This window comes from Xiphophorus maculatus, chromosome 2 (genome assembly GCF_002775205.1).
Source record: "Xiphophorus maculatus strain JP 163 A chromosome 2, X_maculatus-5.0-male, whole genome shotgun sequence".
Taxonomy (NCBI): Eukaryota; Metazoa; Chordata; class Actinopteri; order Cyprinodontiformes; family Poeciliidae; genus Xiphophorus; species Xiphophorus maculatus.
Window position 1 is genome coordinate 19043950 of NC_036444.1, and position 14266 is coordinate 19058215.

Below are 14266 nucleotides of genomic sequence, written 5' to 3' on the forward strand. Positions count from 1 at the left end.
AAATAAAAAAAACCTGTGGGGGTTTGCCTAATGGGTCTCTGATCTTTGAGCCCAAACGTGAATTGAAAGCGAGAATCTTTCTGATTCAGGCTGATGCTAATTAGAGGCTGATTCCCCTGCCAGTCTGCCCAGAAACCACAGAAACTGAAGGACCTAAAGCGCTGGAGAAAGGTGAGGTCGTATCGTTCTCTGAGGATGCTGGACGTTCAGTGGGGGCAGAGATGAATTGTCGGTATGATTGTAAAGTAAGCCTATTTTCCAATCTGAACAACAATCTGAGACTAAAAATAAGGCACAGATATACAGAAAAATATGTACAAGTGCAAACAACCCGGAGAAGCCCGGAGCTTGAATGTAGCCATTTCTTCTTGTTACTAATTATCCAGCTCCCTCAACTAATTTGACACACTGTAAGTCAACATTAAAAGTGTGAAGATTATAAAATAAGAGAGGGTTGTTATAAGCCAGGAACCGTGAACGTGTGGAAGCTCATTATCCAATGGAGGCAGATGTGCTTTTAAAACGCCTGTCACATAAAACGGCAGATGAATGATCTGTGCGCTGACAAACCCGGGGGGGGCGCCTCGAGTCGGAAACAAATTGGAGAGGAAGAGGCCAGAATCCAATTTAATTATTTAAAGCATTAACATTGCTCGGCAAAGCAGACAGAAAACAGAAAGTAACAGCTTCTTGCAAAGTGCCAGAAAGCGATTCAGTCAGATGAAGCACAGTGGTCATTTTAAATGAAGTAGCTGACATTTTTAAACCATGTAGAAATCTGAGGGTTGGTGCTGAGACTCACCTGAGCAAAAGTCCAGGTGAGCTTCATGTGTTTGGTGGCTGCGTAGCTGCACTCCAGCAGCCTGGGCCTGCTGTTCACATCCACCAGACACTTGTTATCGTCGTCGTCGATGGTTGGACTGAGAACGCCGAGGTGAATCTGCTGGGAGCTGGTGAAGTACACATTCTGCTGGGAGACAGATACGACTGGGAGTCAGGAGGCAGGACTTTTTTCTGGACATATTTTTAATTATGGGATATTGTTCGAAGCCTGTGAAATATAAAAATAATACGTATGTATTGTATTCATTACATAATACCATGCAAATGTTTCAGGTAAAATGTAACATTTTTTGTAAACTTAAAATGCTTTCACAAATGAGGAGGTGAGCAAACAAAACAAGATATAAACCAGATTAATACTTAATATTGCTACACTTTCTCTTCATAATGAATCTGTTTCTGGGTGTTGAAGAAATGACCTGAAATCATTTTTGCACGTAAAAAGACTGTGGCTAATTCTGAGCTACTATCACATAACTCATACTTAATTTAATTTGACTAGATAACCACTGAAGAAAATGTCTGCTTTTAATTAATTTGTGTTGTACCATTACCTATTGCAAACAGATAAAAAAAAAAAGACAGAAAAGAAAATCTTTGGTAGCACTCTTGGGAAATGTTATCACACTCGTTGCTCAAAATCTAAAACACAACAATAAGGCCCACCTGCAAAGGCATTTATATCCGTCTCCTTGGAGACGTAGCTGCACCACTTTTAGCTAATTCAGACTGTGAGAATTAACATTTACAGTCAAAAAATATGTCATGAACTGGAAAAAAAAAAGACTTGTGTAAATCTCAGGACCAGCAAAACTAAGAAAAAAGTACAACACGCTGATTTTAATTTGCAGTTTTGTAGAATTCAGTATTATTGCTCATCTACAGCATCTACTGTCTGTTTGTATTAATAATTCAGCTATAAAGTTAATTTTTTTCTGCTGAGCATTGGTTTATTCTCCAGGGTTGCAGCCTGAGTGCATTTTAACCGTCCCATTTCCTGCAACAGCACTGAGAGAAATACACAGGCACTCATGGATTCACAGCTTTGCTAATCCAACATGAAGGTAAAAACAACACAACATGGACTTCAGGTATAATGGAAACCATATTCGCAGGCTAGTCAGACATCTATGGTGACACAGAGCACAATAAACGCTGCTTGAGAGCAGGTTAAAAATTTAGCAAGTAATGTTCAGTTTAACTATGGATGAAAATGCAATGAAGATGAAACGGCAGTCAGTTGAGAAAGTGAGCAAAGTCTGTTTGGTTTAATACCAAAAGTGTTTTTTATTCTACAGGGATAAATGTAAAGAAAACATGTTAAAACATGTTTGTGTTTTTAGTTACCTTCTACAAAATGGCTATTTACTGCAAAATAAACTGCAAAAATTACTGTATTAATAAAAACCGTGAAGGCATCTTTGAAAACAAGTGTAATCCTACAAGCTCCTCTATGCCTTGACCTGCATATTACTACAACCAAGAACACCTGCTTGCCAGAACCTCAGACTGTTTATAGATTTAAGACTTCATTTTCCTGGTTCAAATTTTATGAGCTTTATGATCTGACAGGTAGGAGAGAGGAAATCCATTTAATGATGTCAAAACTGTTAAATTTTATATGTATTTCTACAAAAAATAGAGAGGTAGCCAGTACAAAAGAGCTACAACAATGGGGAGTTCTTGCTCCTGTCAGAAGTTGAGCTGGAGACTTTTCAACAAGCTGCAGACATGAATTCACAGGATGACTAACACCAAAACACAGGCTGTCAAAGTTGTCAGATTGGGGTGAAATCAAAGCATGACACACTTTCTCATAGTCAGGGAGAGAAAGAAATGACCATGCAAATTAGCAGACAGATAAGTGTTTGAATTGATCAACTTTCATTTACCAGAGGTAATTAATAGGGACAAAATACTGTGTTTTCATTTAAAACAAATGAATTTTTCTGGTTAACATTTTATTAGTTTTTAAATACACATTTGATATTTAGAATGTATGTTTAAAGCCCCTATTGTAAAGGATTAGGGCTACTGAGGTGTGGCTACAAAGCATTTATCAGGCAGGAAGGCAATCATGGCCAGGTTTGCACATGATATCAAAACATGCATTAACTGGGCTGTTCTATAAAGGAGTACATTTCAACTCAGTGCAAATGCTCGCCAGAGGCCTTTAGGAAAAATATCTTTTGTTATTAATATTTAAGTAGTTTTGCAATGTGTGAGCAGGTTGTCAATCTTTTGCCACTAGTCCAATAAATTTGACAAGATGGCAACACATTAAACAGACAAACAAGACCCTTATGAACACCGATTATATTATCGGACACATGTGTCGAAGCTTAACAAAACTTTCCAAAAGATGTGTTTTTTCTGGTTGTGTGATGTTGCAGGCAGAAAACATTAATGTCTTTGCTTGAAAATACCTGTAAAATGTTAAGGGCACCAATAAAAATCATCTACAAATTATAAGAGAGTTTTACTTGCATTCTGGAATCCTAATTTTAACAAAAAAAAGAGAAAAAGAAAAAGAAAGAAATGTATAATTACCATCCAATTCAGTATCAATTCCAGCTTGGTTCATATCATTACTCAGCTAAAACAAAGGGATAATTTTGGTAGCTTTGCTTGTCAAAACGTACATTTTACTAAATTATAGGTACCCGATTAAACAAAGATCACATCCATCATCACTGCAAAAAAAACAATGTTGCAGTAACCTATGTTTTTAAAGAGGTTTAGGGTTCATCAATGTTAGCCGCAGGAGGTTCTCTTAAAGTAGGCTAATTTCTGAATGCTAATTGTGCGTTTCTCTGTTCACCTGCAAAATTAACCAACATACGCCACATTATTTCCACTTTTCATGTTGTGAGAAATAAACAAAAATCCAGGAGCTGTTCTAATTAGGATGAAGAACAAAAAGGAATGGAAAAAGAAGGAGTGGCAAAGGGTGGGAGAGTGAGCAGAGAAAAGTAGGTTCAGACTAAAAATTAGTTAGGGAAAATATTTAGATACCTGGAAAAAAGAAACATAAGGAGACAATATGCATGCAAGTGTTGACCCACTTTTCCAAGCCTGGAGAGGTAACTTGAAACCTTTTCATTAAAAAAAAGTGAGATATGTGAAGCATCTAGCTGAGTCTGCCATTAAAAAAAGATGAGTAACGAGAACAGAGAAGGATCAAGGACAACATGAAATCTGTTCAAGCGGAAAAAGTTTAAATCGGGGTGAAAAAGTAAGGAGAAAGGTGACAGAGAACAGAACAAACAGAAACTCTGACTTGGTGTGTGTGTGTGCTCCCACAGTCGTGTGTGTGAGGGCTCACAGGAGGTAATTGATGAGAATGATGACCGTCTTACGGGAACAAGACATTTCTAGATAGGAGCCATTATTGCACCGTGAAACAGCCAAAGAACCTTTCAGCCTGCATTTAAAAACTCCTTGAGACAGACAATAGTTCACGCCGATGAAGCTGATTGCTTGAATGTGCATAGTTTGCTAAGAATGTATGAACGACTTGGAAGAAGGGTTTAATTCTTGGTGTACGCATGTGTGCTGATGCAGGTGATTAAGCTCGCTTCTCTCTATAGATCCAACAGGAAGCTTACTTCCATCTCCTCTCCTGTCACAGTGACTTACATCTGATAATAGAAAGATTAGTACAGACCTTTGTTTGACAGATAACAATCTCTCCTGACAGATGTACATGTTAACAAGTGTGGACAACACAGGAGCCGTCAGCTTTAGGTGGATTTGTGGTGCTTAAGTCCAACGTGAGCAGATGACATTTCGATTAAAGGGAAATCTTCCTGCAGTCATAAAAGACTTACAGTTTGATGATCTAATCTGGCCCTTCTGGTTCATCTCGGGTGACTGACTATAATAAATTGGAAGTTACTGGAATGACCAGGTATTTATCGTTCGAGGGGGTTTTATGGTGCTCTAATGTCAAGGTGCAAAAGATGTGAAGATTTTTTTTATTTTTTGTATTTCTGTAGTCCAGGAAGTTGCATAATATATCCTGGACCTTATTTAAACCATAATTTTTAATGTAATGTAAATAATGTTTAGAGGTGTAGCATTATTTTACATCCCTAAAATAAAGTTAATGTGACATAGCAGGCTATTTTACTTATTTTATGAGAGGTGCATTTGCTTCATGGTTCCTACAACTGAGTGCCCACACCTCGCATCAGGCTGACACTGTGCAACAGCACCTGCAGAGTCACGCACTGGTAATTCTTGTCGGTGTTTGCTTGGGTGTAAAACACATATATGCTGAAGATATTTTCCAACAATACAGGGTTGAGGTTTAAGCTGAAATAGTTGAAGGAAATAAATCAGCAGAATCTCTCATTCACCCACTGATTTCCAGGCCATTTCAAAGAAATGCATGCTAAAGTTTCAGCCCAATGGGCTCCATCAGGGTCAAAGTGTCAGCATAAATTCTTTGAAATTGTCTAGAACATTAATGGTGAATGAAAGATGTTTTATAGAAGCTTTCCACTATACTTGAATTATTCAAAATAAGGTAGGATTTCAGGATAGACAATTTTTACTCATCAATGTGAGGTAATCACACAGCCTGAACTATATTATTGATGTTGGCCCTTCGTTATAGGAAATTTATTATAAATCCTAGGAGCTGCTTCTGCATCTTTTCCCAACCTCATCAATAGAAAGGTTTTTCCATTGACAGGTTAATTTTGTTAGCTTTTACTGAAAACATCCTTTGGTCTCTCACCAATTAGCATACTCGATCACGGGTACAATTTGGAGGTGTGTGTGCTACTCCAAAGATGGGAGCATAATTCTATGAGCAAAGCAGCACTCCAGTTTAAGCGTAAAAGGGGCTTGTAGAGAATTTGGATTGTTAAAACAGATAAACCCTTTACAACTGCTTGAGTGTTCACCTCTCTCTTTAAAAATAGAAAATTATGCAACTGTGTGATGAAAATATGAACATTCCTTGTTTGTACTCAGGCCTTGTTGTTGTGGGATCCCAACAACACATACACTGGCTTGGAATTAAAATTTCAAAAGAAGTACCCTGACCCTAAAATCATAGTAAGACATTAGTAATATTAACATAAACTCTAATCCTTCCCCTTATTAAAATAATTTTCAGCTGTAACAGTAAAAGCTGCAGTTGTGAAAAAGAACAACCTGATTTCAGGCAAATACACAATATTGGCGTTTTTCATTGTATTCAAGAAAGGGATTACAAAACACAGTTTATTCTTCCAGATGGCTCTACCGAGGTCGTGCTGGTTGGAGTCAGTTTGAAAACAAATTTTTCCCTGCCTCAGAACAGTAGACACAAAAACATCAAGAAAGATTTAAAAGCACCACATGGAAGGCTGCTTCAAAGCTATGCTGACTTATCTTTTAATAGCTTTTGTTTGCAATGACAGCCATCACTGGATTGCTTTGATACTGAAGAAAACTGTGATGATTCTGAGCCTGAACCCTCCAAAGGCATGTTCAGATTTGACAGCATCACAGCTCTGGCAGAGCATTTAAGTTGTTGAACCAAGAAAAGTTCTTAAATTGGCCCCACAGGCTGTGCACCACAATGGCTTCTGCTATTATTGACTGTGCTGCTAACTCACACAACGTGAAAGTCAAACAATACCTGAATTTGCTTTTAATTCTTTTTAAACAAAAGTCTGATCTTGCAATACAGTATACATAGTAAATATCCTGTTTTAAAGCATTCAGCATTCACTCCCACACGCTCATTGTGCTCCTAAATATAAAACATTTTCTGCTCACAAGGCCAGAAAAAAAAGTCATTTTAAATATCTAAAAGGGTTTTATATCGTTGGTCCTAAAGAGTAATTATAATTGGGTGAAATCAGCATTAGTAAGATACAGTTTTATAAAAATCACAAAAAAAGTATTTAAATTCAGAGAAATGCATCCATCTATGCCAGGGGTCCTCAAATCCAGGTCTGAAGGTCTAAATGTCCTGAGACTTTTAGATGGGCCTCTGGTCCAACACACCTGAATCAAATGGCTGATTTGCCTCCTCAGTATGCAGCCAAGTTCTCCAGAATCTTGCTAATGACCTCATTATTTGTCTCAGGTGTGCTGAAGCAAAACCGTCTAAAAGTTGCAAGACATCGACCCCTGAGGACTGGATTGGAGAAGCCATGCTCTGTGCTGTTTTATTTCCAAACAAATTCTCCACCTCTCTGTAGACTCGCTTCACTCTGCAGCCAGACAATTTATGACAACTGCTGTAAAAACTGCAAAAGCTACACAAGTTACAATTGATTTCTGCCAATGATGGTAAATGTAAAGAGATTGAAAATCATACAATATAAAAAAAACCTAAAAGCTTATATCTGGTTGAGGCATCTTTTGGACTTTTGTGGATTCCCAAATAGCAGATTGTAAGAACTCTGAACCAAGTTCGTAAAAATAGGTAGCCTGGCCATTGCCTGTCTAAACAATTCTGCTGGGTTCTCCTCTCCCTTCGGTGCTCTGTCTGGGACAGAGTCCACACCTCCAGCCAGCAGGGTCCAGACCCTCTGTACAAAGAAAGCAAGGGGCTGATTTTTACCAGACTAAAAACCAGGTAATTTGATGTGATGTACTTGGCAGAACCAGGGGAACAATGTTATTGCTGACACATTCCTCACATTTCTACAACAAAGTATATCTACAAAATAAAAGCAGAATTTGCCATGTGAGGTCAAACCTCAGTCTTTCCTAAATTAAAATTACCTTGCAGTGTTGGAGGATTATTTGGTTCCTCCTAGAGGGAAACTTTTATGAGGGTATTTTTCCATTCTTATCTTTCTTGTTTGTCCTTCTGGGTTTTTCCTTGATCTACTGTGAGGGTTTTAATTTTCATCTTTTGTTAAATGGAACAGAATTGTTAAAGGAAAAGAAGATGAAAATCACCATCACACTTCATTGCCTTTCTGCTCCCTTGCAGATAATGAGATAATTGAGCCTATGTGGCCAGACAGAGCAGCAGTGGCTACTGCTGCTGCTGCTTCTTGCTGTGAGAGTGACTTTTCCCTGTCTGAGGCTGCTGGTAAGCTTATTATTGCCAGCTGTAAATGTCGAGAGAGACAAAGCGCAGGTGTTTGCCTAAAGACCATCTGCTGTGATGGCAAGGAGACAACAGAAACATTATGGATGCAAGAATGTCCAAGAACATAATTAGAGTTCGATCTAAATGAAAGGAGTTAGAGGGAGTAAAAGGGCTGGGGAGGGATAGATGTTAACCTGCATTTATAATGTCTAACAAAATTATTTACACCCCCTAAATATTTAGTCGAGTTACAGGCACACATTTCGATGCGTTTTATTGAGTTTTTACAAGATAGACAAAAATTTGTTCTACCATGCACCGTTATGAAAATTAGGGTCAATATTAATATTTAATCTCACTGATCTGGATGATACTTACCAATATCCATGAAAATTTTATGTATAGCTCCTTGCCCTCTTAGCACAGTGAAAAACCAACCACGCTGCTGACATTGCCCACAATCCTGCACTGAATCACTGTTACATGCCCAAAAAATGCTGCATTGACATCCGCCTCCCTTCTCCATTCTGAAACAGAAATTGCAAAAAATTAATAAAGATTATTAATGTTAGCCTCGTTTTACTTGTTGAGGCGAAACTGAAGTGAACAATTGACTAACATCAGCTGACACAGATGTCAATATATCCGTGCAGAGATCAAGCATGTCCATATGTTAGGGTGGCCTGGTCAAAGTCCGGATCTAAATCAAATTGAGAATTTATCAAAACTTGAGACATTTTCCTCACTGTTGCTCTCTGTCCAACCTGACATAGTTTGAACTATGTCACAAAGAAAAATAGGCCAAATGCAACGTTTCTATGTGCATAAATAAATAAATTGACAATCTTATGGGTGGGCAACCCAAATGCAAGCCACGGTTTTCAGATTTTTAAGTGCAAAAACAAAAAGCTAATAAAAACAAAAACCATGTCATATTTTTTCCCCCACTTCACAACTATGCACTGCTTAATGTTGGCATTACCAGCATGACTCCAAGTTGGCAACCAAAGAGGACTCCACACACCTTACATTTTATTTGTCAATTAGCTTATCTAAACAATCTATATATTGTAAGATGGGTGATGGTACAGATCTGTGGTGTAATGTCATGTATGTATAATTGTAATGTAAAATCATCCAATGTAAATTTACTTTATAACAAAATGTTGTGAAAGGAATATGTGGCTTTATATCTATGTTGATAAACATCACAGGAGATGTTTTTATTGCTTCTCTCACTAACATACTGGGCTTAATTTTAATTGCCTTGCAGAGGCTGTCAGATTGGAAATTGATCCCTTCAGTCAACTTCAGTGCCTGAAATATTTCCATTTTCTAAAATGTACATTTTAAAAGGTTGAAATATTAACCAGCTGCGTTTTTGTATATTTTACTGCTGGCTATGCCTTGGGCTGTTTCTTTTTAAATGTCAGTAAGCCTGTATGAAAGTCTTTTACGAAGGTTATTTGTTTTTAAATCAGATTCTGTATGAATAAAAGAGGAGTTGGATGGCCAGGTGGCAGGTGTGTTTGGGATTTTTTTTCTCAAATAATGAAAAGACAGAAACAAGTCAGTCTTGGTCAGCTATACATTTTTAGAAAGTCAAGAGGGTTTTATCCTCAAAGAAGAGGAAAAGTTTCTAGCTTGGAGACAAAACACTAAACTTGACTCCCCACTGGAGTAACTCCATTTAAGCAGTATCTACCTGTCCACATATATAATAATAAATCTAACTCTTTATAACAAAACAGGTCTAACAGGGGAAACACTTCTCTCTATCCCAAGAAACACTGTTTTAAAGTGTAAGGCTACATTAAACCTGTTCAGCTGCTTGGTTTTTAGCCTCCTACAAAGCAAATGGAGCTACAAGATTTCTGGCAGCTTGTTCATTTGCACTGGAAACCACTAGTTCAATATCCTGGTAAATTACCGCTGCTCAGCCTCTCTGGCTCCAAGGCCGGCTAATGCACTTCCTGACACAATTCAGTCTGGAGCTTTTATAGGAGATCAGCATCAGACACCTTACGGCAGTCATTTCCTAGAACAAGCATGTACAGATGAAACAATCCGTGGTCTTGTAAGTTTCTAACTGGTCTTAAGGAAAACAGAACTGTGAAATAAACACATATAGGAACACGGAACAGTGTTTTCCTGACAAATAACCTTAAAGGTCTAATTTTCAGACTATATTGATCGAGCCACGAACCAATTTTCTTAGAGGAGCTGCGACAATATTGAGGCACAGATAAAATTTCTATTACCTGACGGAGTTACAAAGCAATTCCGTATTAGTTTGTCAGAAATATCACCATCCATACTGCCTGAAATTTGCTTCTGGCTCATTCGATGCATTTTCTAAAAATCACAAGAAGTAAAGTGGAAATAATTTGTTTGTGTTCATCAACCAGCAAGATTTCATCTCCAGACAGGTGTCAAACAAACCCACAAACGTTTTTATGTTTTTCAGTATATAAACATGAAACATTTGCACATTCTTAAGACTTTTTTTCAGTTACTTACTGAGACAATCACTGCATATTTGATCGCAAAGGCAAATTGAATATTAGAGCTAAAAACAGGCAGTTAAAAGGTAAACAACCACCTCCAATGCAGCAAAGGCACACTCCCACGCTTTGCTTCATTCTAAACTAGTTTTCCGATCAACAAATAATGAGTTGATCAGTACATTTATGAACTTACCATGCATCTAACAATTCAAAATGTGCGCCATGTTAACGGCTTGCAAATAAAATCATAAACAATGCCTTGCTAAATTAATCTGATGAAGTTAGTTTAAGATAAGATAAGATAAATCTTTATTGTCATTGTCACAAGTTACGTATTGATCTGTTTGCTTAGTGTATTGTTAATCTATAAATAGGATTTTTTTCTAACTATTTTATTTTAACAGTGTTTTTTCCCCCTTCCTCTTTTCCATAAAGGCCTGATTTGTTGAGGGTACAACTGCTGACAGATTCTCCATTCTGAGATACAGATCTCTGCAGCTCTACAACCTCTTGGCAGCTTCTTTGATTAATGCTCATCATTCCCAGCCTGTCAGTGGAGGTGGATGGCCATCTTTTGGTAGGCTGCAGTTGTGCGGTACCCTTTTCATTTTCAGGTGATGGATTGAGTGGTGGTCCATGAGATGTTTAAATCTTAGAATCTTGTTTCCCTGTCATACTCTTGTTTTAAGCACTTCCACAGCATTCTCTCTGCTCTGTCTGCAGTTTTTCCTATTCTTTAAAATATTTACTCTCTGATGTTCTACAGCAAAACGCTGATTTATTACCCAAATTAATTTTATTTACTTATTAAATGACTTCTAAATGAAATTTGCGCTGGATTTTATTCATGGGTGTCAGTGTAAGCTGGGCAGAGCATTTTAGGTTTTTCTTTATCAGACTTGAATACCATAAAAACACAATCATTTTCCTTGAACTTCCCAATAATAATCTCTCACGTAAATTATTATATTGTTTGTTGCTGTAATGTGACAATAGCAAAAAGAATCCCTTTTCAAAGCACTGTGAGCATCCCTCATAAGTCCACATGTTCACACAAGTAAGTCAAAATCATGACCACCTTAGAATTCTGGTGTGAGGGTGCACTTACTTAGTAACCATGAACACAAACATGTAAAACTTAAATTATTTGTGTTTGTCATTATGGTTTTACTCCAAATAAAGATCAAAGCACACTCTCAGAAGTAATGGCTATTTATAAATGTTATCATGATGAGTCAGAAAGATAAGAGAGATCTTGAAAAATCTTTCTTATTAAGAACTAATATCAGTGAGTGATGATAATATCTGCTGGAGGCCCTAAAGAATCCAAGTCTGTTTACCTGTCATTAATCACAAAATATTTCTAGTTAGGCTGAAAACAAACAAACAAAAAAAAAAACCTCATCTGGATTCAATCAACAGAAACCAAATATTAGAAATGCAAACTTCATTTAGGAAAGATAAAATTGAGGAAGAGTGGATATGAGTCAGATTTTCTTCTGCAGCTTTCAAAGCATCTTTGCAGAATTCCACAAAGTTATCTGCTTGGAGAACAGATGAAAACACACACACACACACACACACACGCGCGCACCCCCCCCCCCCCACACACACACACACACACGCGCACCCCCCCCCCCCCCCCCCCCACACACACACACTTTAATGTGTGGCTTGCTGAATCTTTTTAGGTTTGAGTATGTCAGATTATTCCAGCCTGAAACTATGATTAACACGGTTCCCTTGGGCTTTTTCATTTGCAGAAAGCTGATCTGACACCAACAGTATGAGTGCGACAGCTTTAGTAGTTCTACAGCACATCTAAAGAAGGCTTTTCTAAATAGCACCTCAATGAGACTCCCACTACGATATGTCGTCTACTCCACTGTTTCTGCTTCATTTCAGTTTTTTTTTGTTTTTTTTTTTGCCGTCATCTGATTTTTCTTTTAATCATCTGTCCTCTTATAGATGTGAAAGAGTGAGAATGAAACCGAATAGCAATCAAGCATCACTGGGGATCAGGTGATCATCAAGTATTCAAGCCCACATCCACCCATCTGCTTGGACCAGTGAGGTGAGGTGCAAAGCTGGTGAGGCACTGACTTAGTCATGATCAGATATACAAATATAGACCCCCTGCATGTTATTGTTTACATAAGGAAATTTCGTGCATGTGGACAACACTGGAGGGCAAAACGACTATTCTTTTACACACCATCCTTAGCCGCGCTGCTGTGATGGAATAATTCCGTTAACTCGATGAAACTTGGAAATGTAGATATTATTAATTTAGTGCTGTGCTCCACAGCAAATGCAAAAATCGTTAAAAGTACAACTCAGAACCACGTCTTTCTCGCTCTCTGCATTGGCCAGGCTACACACAGACTCGTTGAAATAGCAACTGACAACAACGCGCCCTAAAAAAAAACACTGACATATTTCCCACACAAAGAGCAAAACATTCAGCCTGTTGCAGTAATATGGTTTTAGGCTTATTGTTTCTTTTGCGATTATTAATAAGTGATTGCTGTAGTACGAGGAGAAAACTATAAATATATCGCTGCACTTGACTGTATGGCTAGCTAGCTCCATGGCTAGCTCATCGTCACTGTCTCTTACTCTGCAGCTGTGGAGTCACAATGTCTGGGATCATGAGCGCCCCCTGCCACGAGGCAAGAGAACTGCCTGCCTCACCTCGATTCTGTTCTCTGCTGCTTCTGATCGCTCCTCAGCACACGAAACACGTTACACAGTTGGTGACGAAAAACACTGTACATTATATTATATAAGCTAAATTATAAATTATTTTAGCCATTTTATTGGTGACGTACAGACAGGAGGAACAGGCTCTCATAGAGTGGCAGTCAGTGCAGTTAGTCAGAGGTTGATCAATCCCAGGTGAAGCTCAGCTCGCTGCTGCCTCACCAGCTTCGTTTCCGAGCATTTGAATGAGAAAATGCGAAGTCAGCGGTTTTGAAGAAAAAATAATCAAAATTGGTTAAGCTAAATAATAATAATAAAATACTATACAGTACAAACCACAGGGTGAAAACAGCAATCTAAATTATTTTATTATTATATTTTTCCATTATGACAGATGAGGCACGTCACTGGCTTGGACATAGCAGTTCAGTCATTTTGTTTAAGAAGAGACAACTCAGAGGTAATCATTAGCGCTGGAAAGAACGGAAAAAAAGAGACCAGAATGGGGATTAGTACTGTTCAGAGTAAAACTGCAAAAATGTATTCCTCATGAATAAAGAATGAATGCGTAAAGATGTGAAAACACCAGAGAAGTTGTCAGGAAGTTTGACATCAGCTATGAAGCATTACACCAGCTGCACACTTTCAGCTTAAACCTCTCTGATACAAACCCTGGTTTCAAAAGTATTGTTTTTAATGAAGAATAAGGCTGCCAATTGTTTCACTGCCTGTCAGTCAAAGCAGAGATTGTCACTGGAGCAGAAAATTTCATTGGCTAATTTAAGGAGTGGCAGTCTGAAAGAGGAAAATGCAGAAAGGATGATGTATTTTACTTATTCTACTCTAACAACTCTCTAAGCCGTCACTTATTACAGAAGAAGGTACGGCTTAAAAAATACCCCCTGCTTCATTCATGCTTAGTTTAATGCATGCATCTCTGATTCAAATACCATGATGAGCTGGAGTTTTTAAAGTGATTAGTTCCCCTCGATGATTTCATAATGTGCAATAGAAATTCTGCAGATATCTTGACACCTTTCAAACACCCTAGAAATCCTTGTTATCTGAAAGCATGATGGAGTGCATGGCTGAATTAGGGCTCACTACAAGTAATTCATTTGCATAAATTGAAATTCTTCCAAAGATATAAGTAAAAATAATCTTT

General features: G+C 37.9%; 1 protein-coding gene across 2 annotated transcripts in view; it reads right to left on the reverse strand.

Annotated features, from left to right (window-relative positions):
• Positions 1 to 14266, reverse strand: part of LOC102224391 (polypeptide N-acetylgalactosaminyltransferase 18-like) — a 134668-nt gene that overhangs the window by 13257 nt on the left and 107145 nt on the right. The window contains exon 10 of one of the 2 annotated variants that reach the window (XM_023342692.1): positions 803 to 967. In XM_023342692.1, coding sequence (XP_023198460.1) covers positions 803 to 967 — 165 coding nt within the window. Of the gene's footprint in view, positions 1 to 802; positions 971 to 14266 lie in introns of both variants that reach the window. The other variant, XM_014473763.2, reaches the window with a different exon arrangement.